General features: G+C 41.6%; 1 protein-coding gene across 1 annotated transcript; it reads left to right on the top strand.

The window, feature by feature from the left end:
* The first annotated feature begins 17,245 nt into the window (after positions 1-17,245).
* On the top strand, positions 17,246-18,541 carry LOC127094386 (uncharacterized). Its single transcript, XM_051033229.1, has 2 exons — positions 17,246-17,957; positions 18,099-18,541. The coding sequence occupies exons 1-2, from the start codon at positions 17,246-17,248 to the stop codon at positions 18,539-18,541; spliced, it is 1,155 nt and encodes a 384-aa protein (XP_050889186.1).
* Positions 18,542-19,020: the final 479 nt, after the last annotated feature.

The raw sequence follows: 19,020 nt of genomic DNA, 5'->3' as shown, positions 1-19,020 counted from the left end.
ACAAAGCTCTGTCGGAGAAAGCCTTCTTGACCATGCTGGGGATTCATGACTGTATATCCACTTTCCCCACGATCGTCTCGAGGAGGAAGGATCCTTTTCAACACCACCTCTCTTACACGGTACGCACGAGGTCTCACTTCTTAGTTAACAACACGCTTCATTTACTGGGTACAACTGCCCCATGACAAGTAACCGTTAGCCCTTTTCTCATCGGTCAGGCTCAACGCGTTATACCGAGTCCTCATCCACTCGCCCTTTTTCAAACTTCTCATCCATCCGGACTCTCCACAATGAGATCTAGACTTCAGTAGATAACATCAGTAGGTAATATCACTTCCATCCCATACTGAATGAGGAAGGCGTTGCCCCAGTAGATGTACGTATCGAAGTACGACACTCAGGATACCAACTTCGTACTCAGCCACCATCGTTGGTGCTTTCAACTGTTATCGGGGAAGCACTAGCTCATTCACTTTAAACTCTCCCCATCAGACATCAGAACCCGTTCGGATTCAGGGTCAGACCCCTCCTCCGGGATCGGTCACTCTCAATCTTTCGATTTGAGTACCTCGAGATGTCCTCATCAGGGACTTCAAACTTCCTTGGTTGAGAATCATCGATGGGTTGTTGGGCGAGATAACCATACAATACCCTCTTCTTGATTGCTTTCTGGGAGGTATACCGAATACCGTATTCAGTCGACACCATTTGCCCTCTCGCAACCCGTCCGTTCAACGCTATCTCCTCAAGCACATACTTGATCAGATCCATTTTGGACATCCACAAGGTGGTATGAACCAGCATACTGTCTCAGTCGGCGAGCAGCCTATGCCAAAGTACATCAAGTTTTCTCGAGCAGTGAGTGTATTGTTTCACGGTCGATAAACTTTTTGCTTAGGTAAATTGCATGTTCTTTTCGACAAGACTCGTCATGCTGACACATACACACCTCGTAGACCCCTTGAGGGCTGTCAAGTACCAGATTAACAGTTGTTTCTTCCAAGGAAGGCATCAGAATCAGAGGTTCCTGCTACTCATTTTTTCTTTCCATGCCCCTTGGCAGTCATCATTCCACCTGACCATTTGATTTCTTTTCTCTCTTTTTTTTGTTTGTTTTTGGTTCAGGCGTTTCTTGCACTGTTTTTTTTTTTTTTTTTTTCTTTTGCAGGAAAAACCTCGATTCCTCTTTCATTCACAACATGCCTCGGCAGCTTGCTGGACGGCACTCCATAAGTGCACTGACTTAGACTCAACAGTATGAGTTATCTCCACCGGTCAAACAACTTGATCAAGTCCACCGGGTGCCCCTCTTCTGCTTGGGACTTTGTCATCATGTCATCAACATGGCATTCGCTTTCACGATGAGTCATATCATGAAACAAAGTCACCGTAGCCCTTTGATTCGTGGCACCGGCCTTCTTCTTCACTAGAGGATAGTCTTCTCTCGATGGTAGCTCGTGCCCCATAACATGGGTATTCCACCCTGGTGTATCTGGAGGCAACCAGGTGAAGATATCAACCTGCTCTTTCAACAGGGCTACCATTCTGCTCTTGACTTGCCTCTGAAGCGGCTTCAACTTTCATTTCCTTTCTGACCTCGGCGGTACTTGGGATTACCATCTTGACTTGCTCCTCGTGTGGTTGAATCACCTTCTCCTCTTGTTTCAACAACCTAGCTAATTCCAGCAGATCACAATCTTCTTCGCCTTTTTCTTCGGCATGATAGCTTGGATTGTCGAAGTCATGCAGAGGTGTAACCAAATTGTTATCGATGAGATCAGGAGGGTAATCACTTTTGTGGTTGGAACAAGACAAGTTCAAAAGAAAAACGAAAAACATTGCCATTTTTATTTTTTTAAAACTGCAAAAAATGAAAAACAGGGAACACCGCTTTTGATCACAAAAACATCCATTTATTACTGATGCAAAATGTTGCAAAATGAAACACATGAGATGACCCTTACAATAGACCATTACGTTTCGGGCAAAACGTATGGCTTTCATGCAAACAAAATTAAAACACAGAAATACTACACTTCCGGATGAGCGACAATGGTGATTTTGGAGGCCTTCCAATTGCCTGGTACGCACGACTTTATCCATAACTCGAGCTCATGGTCACAGTCGATCTCCTCACTCACTGAACAAGCATGACCAGGATCCAGCATTCCTGCACCGACAAAGGTGTACGATGGACGACGTCCTCTGTTTGGTCTGGACGACTCTTGATCTGGCCGATAACCGATCCCAAACATGTCTGCCTTTACCGGTGTTGAGTGGATCCATTAGTTCGGATTTGTTGCCCCCTAGCAGGATGTTTGAGCAGACGAGCTATGCACACTAGCTGATACCTACAAAACAGCAAATGGGTTAGTATGACTCACACATGCAGCATCTACCCGTACCAGGAATATCTGTCCTTTGATTTTGGTTTCACAGAGACAGAGAATTTTTCATTAATAACAATCCGACATCTGGATGTCTCTCAACCAGAATCTTAATAAAAAATAATGGACCCTGAGTACGGATGGACATGAGTTGAATGCAGATGAATGCGAAATGAGACCGATGCAAATGCATGAATGCAGGTTACTGTGCCACCAAGCCATCTGAAGACCCATTCTCTGAACCAGTCACGGTCAACTGAGTCACCATAAATCCGACTTGGGGAGTTCCGAAATAAACGGAACTGGAGATTACATCACTATCATCACAGGAACATCCACTGAACGGATGACAATCAGATCCTCTGAACCGGTACTCTCAATTCAACCTGGGGATCCGAAATAAACGGAACCCGCTGATAAACCACGGACAAAACTCCGGCGTCCCAGAAATAAATGTCCATAATTCACAGTCACCATCAGTACCAAGAGTCACCAACCAGTCACCAACAAGTCAGCAACAGTACCTGTAAAAGTGATCATTCCCTCCCCACTCACGGGTGTCATCTAGGCCAGGGTAAGGTCGAGAGAAACGCAGGATAAACAACCCTTTCAAGAATATCATCCTGTGCACACCAGATGTATGCACCGATAATACCCCATCAGAGTCTGAACTGCTCGTGATATCAATGTTCCGCTAAGTGGCGTACACCACCCGCTTCCCATGAATCACTCTATTCCTAGGTTTCCTAGATTGCACTCATAGCCTGGGTATTGGGCCTTTTACCTCAAGTAACTCCCACCCCCAATCAGAGAAACATAGCCAGCACAACAGATGAATATGAATGAATGCAAACATTAATGCAAACAATAAATGCAAACAGTAAACAATGAATGCAATAAATAACACAGCAAAAAAAGCAACCAAAGCCCTAACCTATAGAGCGCTAGGAGAGACTCGCTTAGGGAAGAAGGACCAGCACAGGTCAACTTCTCGAATCCCCAGCAGAGTCGCCAGCTGTCGCATTACGCGAAAAACCGGCGGGAAAACAAGAACAACAGAGCCGCCACCGTGCGTTATTTATCCCAAAAGAGGGAAAGGAAACGCTCAGAGTAAACCTGGGAAAAGACGTGGTCTCGCGACCAAAGAGAATGGGATCGGGAGTCGGTTATGCGAAGGGAAGGTATTAGCACCCCTACGCATCCGTCGTACTCGACGGGATCCACGCACAATAGGAAGGAAAATGGTTGCTAAAACACTGCTCACATAAACATCTACACAGGCTGAAAGAGACACAAGGAAACAGACTGAAAATGACTCGGCAGGATATCGCATCCTGGGCCTACTTAGTCTATCAAGCATAGACATCAGAGTCAAAGTAGTTCGGACTGGGGAAACGACACATGCTCGCTAGGATGTCGCATCCTATGCATACGTATCTCCTTTGGACGAAGGAGAATCAGAGCATTCGTAGCTCGGCTCACGCACAGAAACAAACACAGGCAAGGGCAAACGTGGAGCCTGAATGCCAATCACTGGGCTTACGAACTCAAAAGGGCAAACATGGAGCCCGACAACCAATTGATGGACTTACATCGACATCCGAACCAAACACACACCAAAGGCAAACATGGAGCCTGAATGCCAATCACTGGGCTTACATCAGCATCCGAACCAAACAAAACCCACACTGGAACCCGAACGCCACTCGATGGACTTACATCAGCTTCCAAGCACACAACAAGACACAAGATGTGGAATGCCAATCGCTGGGCTTACATCCACCTCCTAACACCCACACAGGAAGAAGAAGGGTCTCGATTGCAACCAAGGCAAGAGAAAGGGAAGGTCTCAATCGCAACGAGGGCGAGAGAAAAGAATTAGTGTTAGTTGTTAGTCAAACTCGACAAGACATCGCATCTCGTGCCTACGTATCTCATCTGGACATGAGAATCAGAGTTGCCGTAGTTCGGCTAAACTATTCCTGTTGGTTTGTGTTTTTTAAGTGGACCACGTCACTACGCAATCTACCTGATGCTCGACCTTTGGAGACTTACTCACCTGTAGTAGAAGGAGTGGACGTATCCTTGAGAGGGGATAATGTTTGTCTGTGTTTTAGGAAAGCTCAAGCAAGAAAGGAAGTCCTATACGAAGGAACCGTGCTACCTTAATTGACATGCAAACGAGACTACGCGGAGTCTAGCAAACCTAGGGGATACAATCACACCACACAAACATATACAGCATGAAATAAACACACCAACAAGGGGCTCAAACATCAGGGCTAGGCTTTAGTCGAGGGGTCATATCAACCTCAACAAACAAGCCTCTGTATCGGGGTCAGGTTAGCTCTTAACCTTGCCATTGAGGGGCTAAGGTGAAGCTAGATGAAAGGTGATGAGGGGTGTACCTCATTGCTTCTATCTCAAGTCAGAGAGAGCATCAGACAAGGGAGCGTGGGTCCAGAATGGGGGGACCCTTCTACGCTCAGGACATAGACTCGACTGTACAATGTACAAGATCTTGGGCTTGGATCTCAATGCTACAACCATGTAATGGGAGCAAGGAGAAGACTCACTGAATAGCGGGGGATAGATTGCTTATCCCTACCTTCCACCAATTGCCTCAAATGAGGACTTTCCCTGCTTAGGACAAATATAAACATACACAAGCATTGCCTCTTAAGGAGGACTTCAGACAGTTTGCCCGGCCCGGTAACAGCCGGGTCTCCAGACTACATGAAGAAGAAGGTTCTATACCTCAATGCCAATTGCTTATAAGCAAAGCAATGCAAAGCAAGTTCTTAAGAGAACTGAGCAACTAAGTGTACCTGTACAAAAGTCAAACAGAATCAGCATCCCATTCATAATCAGACAACAATATAATGACCAATTAACAATCCCAATGATGTGCATAGCACAAGTCCATGTGGACCAACATCCTACAAAACAGCCACATTAGTTTACAAGTATCAAGCAAAACATCCCAAATGTGAAACAATATCCTTAAGCCTTAACCTCTTAACCTGAAAAGCCACAATCACATTCAAATGTAAGTAACATGACCACTAGGACTAGCCTAGGGTCAAAAAGATGGAAAAATCTTAAAACAGCAACCAATTCATGATCAAAGTCAAGCCATTTCAATAACAAAGGGATCCCAATTGGTCCCATATCCAAACTATGTACACATTTTATTCTATGCAACATGTAAGGCAAAGGGAGCAAATGTAAATCACATATGAGCAACCAGCAAGATTACATCCAAAAGAATATCAAAACAGCATGGAAAATTCCACAAAAATTATATCCTAAACAGAGGACCTTCAACAAGCTACATGTCAATTTTCAAGCAATTTGGACTAATGGAACAATGGGAATTAATTCAACATGTCTAAGCATGCAAAAACACAATCAAATGAAGCTACAAAATGTACATTAACTTCAATTCAATGGTAAACAGTGACATTACATGGGAAATTAGTAGGACCAAAGCCAAATGAAAGCTACACATGTCAGGAACTATTCTACCAAATTTCATGTTCATATCATTCATCATGCTCATTCTATGCACAAAATAAGGCAAACTAGTTCAAAGGAAGCACTAAGCATACAAACAGAATTATTGCATTCAAATCCACATCAACACAATCCCAAAAATTCTCAAATAAATTACACCTAAACAGGGGGTATTCAAGGTCTACCATGTCAAATTTGAGCTCAATTGGGCAAATGGAACCATGTCAATGAAAATCAACAAAAACAGACACAATTATAGGCTCCAAATCACAACATCAATACATGCTCCCACTTCAAAAATTCATAATTCAATGAAAACAACAAAGAAATGGATGAGACCAAAACAGGGAGGTCCTAACATGTGTCTATTACAAGCATGCCAAATTTCATGAATATACAGTACCATATGAGCATTTCACAATGAATCTACCAACCTATGTCACACAAGCTTGCAAATTCAATCATCAGAAATGAAAAATCATGATCAATTAGAAAACACAATGAATAATTCCACAAAAATTACCAGGGGATCCTAACATGTTAATGATCAACCATACCAAATTTCAGTCAATTCTAACAAGGATAGGTCATGCTAAAAAATCCAACAAATTGGCATCAAGAGGTGTGACACAAATTGTCACACCTAAGTTCAAAAATTTGTAACTCAATGACCAGGTATCAAAAATGCATAAAATTTATATGGAAATAAACCTCATCCAGTCAACAATCATCACAAAAATTTCCAGACATTTATTTTACAATATGAGAATTTCATGATCAAATTAGTCTAAGGTATCAAAATATACACATGTGGAAGAAACCCTAGGTCAAATGAAAAATATCCTATGCACAACTTTGACCAATAGGTCAAAAATCATCTACACTCAATGACAAAGTCAACAAAATAATTCTCACATTTTTCTGAATTTTCCATATTTTTCTATGATTTTTTGAACATGTTACATGTATTTTTTATGATTTTCTAAGAATTAAGATTAATTAAATAAATTAAATTAGAAATGGCATAAACGTAATTATTAGGGCGGGGGCGGTAAACGCCATTTTTGAATTTTCAAATTGGATTCAGGATCAAACGCATGAATTCATCATCTTCTCAACACGAAAATTCCAGAATTTCACAAATAGCTCAAGAACATCAAATTCACGAAACCTAACCAAAATGCACGAGACTATAACCATTCGAACCATATGATCAAGGAGAATGTGAATCTTAACTCCAAATAACCTAAAACTTCCTAAATCTCAAGAATCATTGAACTTAGGGTTTCACATCTAAACTTCGAGTTAAGATATCTAAGCCTACGCTCAATCATTTTCAATTCCGAAACCAGCATGATAATCTACGTGATAAGCACGACGACACGCACACGATAATTGCACGAAAGCTTGAGGTTGAAATTCGAGTAAACCTGCTATGGCCGTAGGGATTCTGGACGAGTTAGCGCGCGATCGCGTGAAACAGCAGTAGAAGGATGAATGGTGAAGTGGATGTAGCTCGCGATTTGGCTCGAATCTCTCTCTACCACGAGCAATCTTCAATCACCATGGATGGATCTCTTTTCAACAGTGGAGTTTGGCACGGCTATGGATGCTACCTTGCACAAACAGATGGAGTAATAGACAATAGGAAATCAATGCAAAAAGAAGAATGCAAATTGATCAAGGTTTTGTGGAGATTTTTGGATTTTGGCTCTTGTGAGTTCTTGGAGATTCTTGGAGTTTTTTGATGATTTTGATCTGAAAATTTGGTGAATGAGAATTCTCTTATGTTTATGCCGAGATTAAGCTTTTATATGGTAGCTCTAATCATGATTAACAAGCCCTTAATCCAAATTGGCAATGTTAAGCAAATGCACTTTTCTTCAAAATGGCCAAAAATGCCCTTCCTTCAAATCAGTCCAAATTGCCTCTCAATTTTGGTTCCAACATGTCCAAAATGTCATATGCAATGTGTAGAAACAAATTTCACTTCAATTGGATGCCTATTCTTGAATTTCACTATGTGGTAGAAAAGAGTCCAATTTTGCATTTCCACTTTTCAAGTCAAAACTCAAAATATGAGGCCTAGCCATGAAATGAGGATTCAAACACACTCCAAATGTCATTCCTGAGGTGTTACAAAAGGTCCCATTCCAAAATTCCAAATATTTTGACACTTGGACGATTTTGCCCCTGGTCCAATTCAGTTGTCCAGTTGAAAAGTGACTTTTTGCCTTGGCCATTTTTGGAAAAATCTAATGATGCACCCTTGAAGTACATGTCAAATGGAGTTTGTGCATATAATGAACTTGCAATTTGGACAAACCATGTGGTAGTTATGGTCTCCTGATTACGGGTCTTTTCTGAAATTCACTGAGCCATATTTTGCAAACCACACATTGGATTTTCAAGTTCTTGGACTTTTTGGAATGGTGAGAACAAGATCTTCAACTTTCATGTTGGACAAAATTCCATTTGAAGCTTGTATGATGAAGTTATTCTGAGGAGAAAAAGTTTCCATTTTGGGCAGCTGAAATTACAGGTCATCTGCTATTTTTGGAAACTTTCTGTCTGAGCTCAATTCCTTCAACCTTGGTCTTTGTCATGTCAAATGAGACTTATATGGACATGAATGAGGCCTTTCAAACCATTTCCCACCTTCCAATCCATAAAATCGGGCACAGTTGACCACAGTTGACTACAGTTGACTTTCTAGGGTTTCTGGTTGACTGAACAATGACTGTCGACTTCTGAGCATCCAACCTTTGGCCAAACCACTTCAAAATGATCCTTGGACCATATGAGCTTGAAAAAACCAACCCTAGGGATTTGTCTTAATGAAAATGGCACTTGCTTGCTTGATTGCCTGATTCTCCTGATCAGATTGACCTGATTCATCAACTGAGCTTGCACTTGGGCAAATGGACAATGCAATGTTATGCAGTGGACATTGTTAATGCTATGACCTAATATGAAATGAATGTACACAATGGTAGGGTGCAAATTTGAGGTGCTACAGTATACCTCTGTGTTCATTTTCATTTTACTGTTTTGTTTGCAAAAATGACGTCCGAATTTTTGATAAACATTGCATCATGAAACATAAGAGCTTTACAGGTACATGCTCAATGAACATTTAAAATTGCTGTAAATTTTAAGTACTTTGAATCGTCTGGTTAGAACAGGTACACTCGGGGCATTTCCTTAAGATTCCCAGCAGAGGATCGCGATTGTTTTGCTTCAACAGTTGGTACTTGGTACCTTATTCCTGCAGAGCTGATCAGAGCATTGGATTCTTCAATTCCCAGCAGGTTCTCACTACGGTGCTTCCCCAAGCATGTGTTTCAGACTATACACTCCCCAGTAGAGTTGACAGTGCCAGACTGTATATCCCCAGCGGAGTTAACAGTGCCAGACCGTATCTTCCAAGCAGAAGCGGCTACTCCTCAGAGTTCGATACCAGATCGATGATCTCGACGCCAGACTCGTGGTCTCTTTTCTTGAAGCAAAATCTCGGTACCACATCGGACCTTGCTTCCCCTGCTGAGTCGTCTCTCTTGCAGATTATGGTTGCCAGAACCACCGTCGCTTCCCTCAGCAGCAAGTTTTCAGTGCCATTCTCTCCTCAGTCAGAGTCTCGCTATTTCATTATTGCCAGAACACCGTGTAGCCGGTCATTTCCCCACAAAGTTCATTATGCTGTGTGTCTCCAACAACATTGCCAGGGTCCAGAAGATTGTAATCATTTCCCCGGCAGGATTCCTTGCCTCGGCTTGGCATTCTCCCCAGCATTTCACATCCCTACATGTAGAATCATATTGCATTACATCCTCCCAAATCGCGTAGTATTTCCATTTTCATGGAGCATTACGCCATTGAAAAATTCAAACATATGCATGTGAAGCATAAAACATTCTCTGTATCCCAAGTGATAAGCCAGAAGTTTATTTCCAGTACTCAGACTGAAGGTAGTTCATGACTTATTATCCCCAGCATAGGTCGTTGGCCCACGTGCCGCCTCAATTATCATTTTTCCTATTTCCGTCGGTGCTGACAGGCATGAAAATCTCCAGTATTCAGACCGAAGTGGCATTCAGGCCAGTTTTTCCGGTATTCAGACCGATGTGGCATTCAGGCCAATTTTCCCGGTATTCAGACCGATGTGGCATTCAGGCCAATTTTCTGGTATTCAGACCGATGTGGCATTCAGGCCAATTTTTCCGGTATCCAGGCCGACGTGGCATTCAGGCCAATTTTCTGATATTCAGATCGAAGAAGTTTCCGACGATCAAGTCGACGCAACTTGTGGCATTCAGGCCAGTTTTCCGGTATTCAGACCGAAGTGGCATTCAAGCCAGTTTTCCGATGTTCAGATCGAAGAAGTTTCCGACGATCAGATCGACGCAACTTATGGAATTTAGGCCAGTTTCCCGGTGTTCAGACCGACGTTTAATAATCTCATGTCTTCCGATGCTCGGATCGAAGTCATTTCCAGTATTCAGACTGATTAGCGGCATTCAGGCCATGGTTATTCTTGTATTACCATTTATTTTGGTATTCAGGCTAACATTCTTTTTTTTGGTGTTCAGACCGACTCTCACTGTACCAGACGGATTCTCTGTTGATGCTCAGATCAAGATTCCTGTGTTACCATTTATTTTGGTATTCAGGCTAACATTCTCTTTTTTCAGTGTTCAGACCGATTTTCACCGTACCAGACGGATTCTTCTTTCAAGACCACCTCTTTGCCGATTCTGACAAGCATTGTTACTTCATTTTGTCACTTTAGTGTAAATTTCCGAGTTTTTATTGTATTCAATCCCTTGATACCTCGAAAGTGCGAAAGTCATTGCTATCTTCCTTTCGGGTCTCCAGTTGATTGAATAGGGGCAGCTGTAATACCCCAAAATTTACCCTTCACTTTTTCTTGGAAGCATGTATTTGTGTCTTACATTTCATTAGCATCATACTAGGTCATACTCATTGCATACTGCATCAGTGACTAGGGAGATCAGGGTTTGATTGGTCACTCCTTACCAGAAGGAGCCCACACAGAGCAAGACTGAGAATTGAACTTCATTCTCCAATTATACAAGTCTCAAGGGGTTCCACATGTCCTATTATGATCCTCGGTTCATCAGTGGAAGATTCAGAGCTCTCAGAGTGTGCATCTGCGCTTAATCAGGAAATTAGGGTTTCATGGCTACTTGCAACAGGAAAGGTTTGGTTGGAAGTGAAGGGGCTCATTCATGTCATGATTGGAGAGGCATCTTCGCCTAAGAAGATCCACAATTATCACAGAAAGATCCATTGGCAATCAGTGCAATCAGTTCCTAGTCATTTTTGCCCTAAAACTAGGGTTTTGCATAAAATCGGTTAATTTCTGATTCCTTGGGTGAAAATCATTTCCATGGCCCTCCATATATCCACAAGGGTCTACATACAAAAAATCAGCTCTTTATTTGAGCCAGAGGTGCTTCAATTGATCATTGGAATCGGGAATCAGACAGTTTGGGAAAAGTCAACTGTGGGGCCAGAAAAGTCAACTCCTGATATTTTGAAAGTGGAATCTCAAAATTCATGCCTAAGGGAGCCTACATGTGAAATTTGATCAAGGTTGGATCATGGATTCATCATTTAATCAGGAGTTGGAAAAATTACTAAATTTGGAAATACTTGACTTTCCATTTAAGGCAAGTTTTTATGGTTTTTGCACCCACTTTAAGCCTATATTCCCTCAAAATGCAAGCTCCATTTGAAAATATCTCCAATATGAAAGTTGTTCCTCTTGTTCCAAGCTTTCTATAGATATAAAGTTTGTTTCATTTGGATTAAAATTGAGAAAGTTATGCTTGGTCAAAGTAAGACATTATTTTAGGACACTTAGAAAATTTTCTAAGTCCAAAATTTGCAAAATTTGTCAAGACTTATGGGCCAGATTTCTTGCACTTCAAGGCATATTTTGAAAACACTTTCTTCATGACAGTTGTACCTTGATATGTCCTCTTTCACACCTTTTTGGAACCACCCCATTTGGATCATTGGTTTGGAAGATACACTCATCTAAAGTTGGTATCATAGGCTGAATTTTTTGACAGCATTCAGGCCAAACTGGCCCAACCATTTTGCAGCTATGGGACCTGAACTTTATGGCCATCTTTCACCTCTTTCCACTCATCATTTCAATTTGTGTTAAACATGAAAGATGTTAAGCTCCATGCCCTCTTTCTACTGTTTGCATTGCCTTGCCATTTGGACATGTATTCATCAAGTTACAAAGCCTTAAAGTCACCTGGTTGGTTTGTTTTTATGCTGCACAAGAAAAACCAGGCCAGACCACAAAACCAACCAACACACTTTTTACCTCATTTGGTCATGCACTTTAATGCTCATTCACTTAAGCTTTGCCATATTTAGAGTTTCATTTCACACCTCACCTTTTGTGGCATTTTTCTCATGAACCAAAACCATACACTTAAGCCCATTAAGAGCACTTTAACCCACCATATTCAAAGGGGATAAACCCTAATCTGAAGACAAGCTAATGCCATTTTTGAGTTAAGGTTGGAGGCTGCTATTTTCTAAGAGCAAAGCAGCTTGGCAAGTTCAAGATCCATTCCTCACTTTCCATTTCTCAAGCACAAGCACCAAGAGCATTTTTCTTTTCTATCTTCTCCACTACCAAGAAGCAGTGGACTGTTTTCCACTAGGTAACCTCCTTATCCCAACCCTCCATGGCCATGATTATCTTGCTTGCTCATTATTGTTTTTCATGCTTACCATGTTTATGATTATTATTGTTTTCATGTTATGGCCATGCTTGTACCATGTTGTTTTTCCATGTAAATAATGTGTCATGATTGTCTATGAAGCCCTCACCAAGAGGCATTGTGATTAAGCTTGATTTTGTAACATTGAATTTTTATCGTATCCTTGCATGAGCCTACCTTGTTGTTCACTTTTCTACACGCTAGAGCTATTATTTTTAATAAAACAAGACATCATTGTGTTCTACATGTTTCAAACTTGAATTTTGCTTTTTACATCATCCCATTTCATGAACTATAGAGTGAGATAAGTTGTGTAGAAGGTGGAAGAATTTGGTCTGTTTTTCGTGAATGCACTAGTTGCATGTTACTGTTTTTTTCCTTTCTTCACGTTGCATGGACCGGGCCAGACGTGGCTTCGTGATAGCCACTGGATCGCACACGCATGAGTGGATCCTGGCCGTTGGTTTGCTCTTTTGTCACGTAGTGCTTTAAATGATGCTGACCAGTTGATGTTTGTTTACATAACATTTTAAATGAACATTATTTGTTGATGTGTCACGCTGGTTTTTTTTCATCTTGGACTGGGCTTTACACTCCATTTCGCCTGCTACTAACACCACACACAAAGCCCATTGTTCTATTTTTTATTTTCATTTCTTTTATTCATTTTTTATTCTGTTTTGATTTAATTAATAAAAAATATTTTATTTATTCATAAAAATACTAAAAAATATTTTTTGCATTCTTTAATGTTTTATTTAATTTTTACTTTCATATTTTATTTAATGTTAATATTTTAAATTAATTATTTGTTTCAAATAGTCCATTTTAACACATATTTTTTCATTTATTTTATTTTCATGACTTAGGATTTTTTTTAATTTCTGATTTTTGGGATGAGGGTTGACCAATGTCTCATGGTCAACCTGACCTTTTATTGGAATTTCATTTCTCATTTTTAATTTATTTTGGATTTATTTTTGACCTAGTTTGCTTGGTTGACTTTTCATTTAACTTCTTGTTTTATTTCAAATAATTTGTACACTAATTTTCATTATTTTTGAAATCTTTTTGGGGGATGATGATGTCCTGACCCCACCTTACTTAGATTATTTTTTCATAATTTTTGTGATTAATTTACTATTTATTTGATAATTTTTAATTTGACTTGACTTTTCGGTTGACTTTTCTATGATTGATGTTTGACTTAAGGGATTGCCTATGGAAATTGAAGAGATCTTTTGATCCTCCCTTGTCCATCTCATATGCCATGTATTAGAGGCCTCTCATCTTGATTTTATTTGATCCTTGCATCATTTCTCGATTAAATTATTCATTGATCCTTTGTGTGCATAGTTGCATTTGTCTGATTCATCTGATATTTTTTATACTTGTTTCTTTCATCCATGCTTCTATTGTTTGATTGTTAAACATGTTTATAATTCTCATGCATTGTCTAATGCTCATTCATTTCATTCTATGATTATTTGATTTGATCATATACCTGTTTATTTATCTTATTGATTAATAATTGTTGCCTACTTGTATGGTGTATGAGGCATATATTTTTATTGATTGCTTGCCATGAACAATCCCCATTCATAACAAATGTACCCCTCTCCCATGAAGTGTATAATGTTTATTCTTTCATTCTTTATTCATCTATTAATATAAGAATTAAAACGAACATCCGATAACCATTTCAAAACAAGATCAAAACCTCGATCCAACGTCGAGTAATTATTTTCAAACTTAACAGAACCAGCACGTATTCATCCATTCCTTTTGTAAGTCGATTGCTTCACGTATCACCATCTACCACCTGTAAGTCGATTGCTTCATGCATCGCCATCTACCCTTACCCCTGGTTCCTTTCCTTGCTCTATTCGTCGATTCTTGTTCCGTTTAGGTAGCACCCATTAGGTAAAACCCTTTGTATGATAACATAGGTAGGATTCCCTTATTCTTTTGTATGATAACATAGGTAGGATTCCCTCATTCTTTGTATGATAACATAGGTAGGATTCCCTTATTCTTTTGTATGATAACATAGATAGGATTCCCTCATTCTTTGTATGATAACATAGGTAGAATTCCCTTATTCTATGCATGATAACATTAGGTAGATGTTCCCATTTGTAAATTCTAATACATAGGTCCACATTGCATGACAACTCTAGGGCAGAGCTTCCCCATTCTTTTAGACCTTCTGTGTGTCTCTGATCCTGTGGCATGTCATTTTGTTCTATTGCAAAGAGGTAACTGCCTAAGACTCGATTCGGCGAGCTGCGACACCTACTGCTAGGACGTGAACACATTGCACACACTCCTTAGACACAACTGGTGTCCTCCTTTGTAAATCCATGTTCAGGTGGCAATCCGTAGTTAGTCGAACTACGACATTCTAATTCTCATGTTCAGATGAGATACGTAGGCACAAGATGCGATGTCTTGCCGAGTTTTTGACTGACAACTAACAACTAATCCTTTTTTGCTTTCGCCCTCATTGCGATTCTTTTCTCTCGCCCTCGTTGCGATTGAGACCTTCCCTTTCTCTTGCCCTAGTTGCAATCGAGACCCTTGTTCCTGTAGTTAGCCGAACTACGGTTTGCTCTGATTCTCATTCCAGATGAGATACGTAGGCATAAGACGCGATGTCTTAGCGAGCACACTTCTCTTTAACCCATAGCTAGCCGAGCTACGAAGACTTTGATTCTCATATTCAGATGAGATACGTATGCAGTGGATGCGACATCCGTGCGAGTCATTTTCTTTTGACCCTTTCTTTTAGTAAATAGTACATTAGATATTACCTACACCCTTTAGACAAGAACAACAAGAGTGGATCCCATAGAGTACTACGGATGCGTAGGGGTGCTAATACCTTCCCTTCACATAATCGACTCCCGAACCCAAGATTTGGTTGCAAGACCTTGTCTTTTCCTTTCTTCAGGTTTACTTCGAGCGTTTCCTTTCCCTCCTTTGGGATAAATAACGCATGGTGGCGACTCTTCTGTCATTTCTTTTCTCGCCGGTTGTTTTTCGCACACTATATTTTTTAGGCTGCGACACACACAAGTGAATAAGCATCCTGAAGACCTCTCCAACTAAAGGAAGACAGTTGTGAATAACGAACCAGATCACAACCTACCACCTGAATGGAGTGCGATATTGGGAAAGTGGGGCGCCTGCCTGCCACCCAAATCTCAGACCTACTATGAAGAGTTGTTATCCAATTGCTTCTAACTGCTTGTAATCCCTTAGGTTGAGGTCTGATAGGACGAATATGACACTGTTGTAGCCTGATGGGCATTTCCTTGTTGTACTTGTATTCCGTTGTTTCTTAACATTGAATAAAAGAGTTTCTCGGTTATTGGCTTCATAAACTGTCTCTCTTTATGCTTTATATTTGCTTGTGTTAAATACTAAAACTCGCGGATTCCTTGGAACTGTTTTCCCTTTATATAAAACGAAAGAATGAAAAAATATAATAAATGCACGTATCAAATCTTTCCGCATACATGCATGCATCCACGCATTTATTTGTCAAAAGCCTCCAGAAAACAAAATGGTTACACTCGCCGTTTTTCTACAGCAACAATGACGACTCGTCATCAATATTACACACATTCCAACAAGTCAAGGATCATGGCCGAATACGAAGCTGACAATGTTGCTGTTCGTGAATCCCTTGCCCAGGTGCAAGGTGAAATGAACCTGTTCAGGGGAAACATGGAGACTATCCTTGAGATCCTTCAATCTAAGTGGAACCCCGCCTCTGCTGCTGCCAACGTCACCCATGCTGCTAGGGTGACCATTCCTACCGTTGTTGCTGCCACTATCGTCGATACTTTAGTGGAAATTGTTGTGCCTAACTCTAGGAATCGTCAATTGGTCCCCGTGGACTCTACTAGGCTTGCTGCTGCCTACCCGTGGGGAATACCTCCACATCTAGCTGCCAGACTCGCCAGTGGGGGAGCTTTCTTCCCTCACCCGACTCTCTCTGTCGCTGCTACCGCTGGAAACACTGGTTTCCCGTGGGCTCTCCCCACTCTCCAAACTACTCTGATTGATGCTGATGATTGGGATAACAACCAAGGTCAAGTTCCTGACGACCTCCCCAATGATGAAGAGGACTACCGAGGCCCACGCCTCCACTTCCAGCTTCCCAATCAGATTGCTCAAGTTGCGAGCACCAGTCAGGTCCAGGCTTTTCCTTTTGGTTACCCTAGGGAAACATCCATGCCCATGCTGACATACCCTGCATCCCAGCACGTGCAGATAGGGGCACCTCAGGCCCCCAAGGCTCAGGCTAGAATGCAGTATCCTTAGCCTAGTCATGTCGCCCAAACTGTGCCACCGGGTTTCTCCTACCCGCCTCAGATGTGGTTCACCCCAAACATGCCTACACCAATCACTCCAGAAGCTTCTCGACCGGCCATTTAGGTCGTTCCTCCCGCTGTTGATCCGGCCATATCTGCGGATTACCAGCTCTTGGACGACAAAATAAGGTCCATTGAGGGCTTCTCCTCCTTTGGTATAGATGCTCGAGACCTTTGCTTGGTCCCGAACATGGGGTTACCCCATAAATTTAAGGTGTCTGACCTTCCGAAGTATAAGGGCCTCAACTGTCCCCGCAGTCACCTCACCATGTGCTGTAGGAAGATGGCCTCGCACATTGACAACGACAACCTCTTGATCCATTGCTTCCAAGATAGCCTGGCTGGGGCTTCCTTGGATTGGTACATGAGTCTAGAGCATTCAAAGATCCGGTCATGTTGGGATCTCTCCGAGGCATTCTTGAAAGAATACAAGTACAACCTTAACGTGGATCCTACAAGGCTTCAACTCCAGAATCAGTCTCAAAGATCTAACGAAACCTTCAAGGAATATGCTCAACATTGGCGCGAAATGGCGTTTAGGGTTCGGCCAGCATTATCTGACAACGAATTAGTGGACATCTTCATGGGTACGCTGAAAGGGTTGTACTTTGAGAAGATGATCAGCAGTTCATCAACAAATTTTGATGGCATGGTAACCATTAAGGAACGTGTTAAGAGTGGGTTGAAATCAAGGAAAATCACAGACACGATCACACAACAGACAACCAACAAGAGGTCGCATGGGGGCTTCGCTAAAAAGAAAGAGGGGGAAGAAAACGTTGTAACAGCGAAGGCTCGCCCCCGATATCAATTTCCGATGGCCCCTATGCCATATTATCCGTATCCATACGTCGTCGCAGCTCAATATCAACAACCGTCATTCCAGTACCAACCACAGAAAGGTAATCAACAATCAACACCCGCTCAGAAAAATCCAAATCAATAGTATAACCGTGATAACAGAGGGTAACATCGAGGTCAGAATAATATAGGCAAATTTGGTAATCGTCCCCAGTTTGATAAGATCCTGGTGCCATACGCAGAGTTGGTGCCGTATCTGATCCACGTGGGAGCTATTGTACCAAGAGAACTTCCGGCAGCTTCTCCTCCTTTCAATCGCAATCACAACCCTAATGCCACATGCACTTTCCACACAGGGTATATAGGACACTCCACTGAGGACCGTTGGGCTCTCAAAACGAGGATCCAAGAGTTAATTGACCAAGAGATTATGTCGTTTTCCGAAGAAAAACCGAATGTAAAGATAAATCCCTTGCCGAACCACAGTGGCGCATCAGTCAACACTGTGATCGAGGAGGAGGCTACCGAATCTATACTGAGGGCCGAAGAAGTGAAGACTCTGATGTCCGTTGTATTAAAGAAGTTTGAACAGTTTGGGTTTCTAGAAGGGGTACATGATGATTGCATAGTATACGAGTTCGATCCAGATAACTGCGACCGGCTGAGGGTTGCGTGCAAGAACTGATGGATCAAGGGTTAATACAATTCTCCAAATATCAAGCAGCAGAAGAGGTGGCAGTATTTGAACTAATAATAATTGTGTACAGAAAAAAGAAGATTGAAACTCCTCCTAGGAGGATTCAGCCGATTCATTTTTGTGTTCCAACTCCGTTCCCGTATCAGAATACAAAGGCAGTGCCTTGGAATTATGAGACTACGACGTATTTGGGAGGAAAAGAAATCCGCATTCCTGACACAGAAATCGTCAACATTGCTGGAGCGGGAGGCATGACTCAAAGTGGTCGTGTATTCGCTCCTAAATACACTCCTAGGGTGTCTCCAACACCCACAATTATCCCGCCTAAGGAAAAGGTCATTCCTACTCTGACTCCGCAGGCAGGGGAAACTGTACCTGCCACTCTGACTGTGACAACTGCTCCAGTGTTGACGGAAGTTATTGATAACAAAGCTGTCGAGTCTGAAACATCTAAGGGTAAAGGGCCA

This window comes from Lathyrus oleraceus, chromosome 1 (genome assembly GCF_024323335.1).
Source record: "Lathyrus oleraceus cultivar Zhongwan6 chromosome 1, CAAS_Psat_ZW6_1.0, whole genome shotgun sequence".
NCBI lineage: Eukaryota > Viridiplantae > Streptophyta > Magnoliopsida > Fabales > Fabaceae > Lathyrus > Lathyrus oleraceus.
Note: the sequence above shows the minus strand (reverse complement) of the source record. Positions and strands in the feature narration are given on the sequence as shown.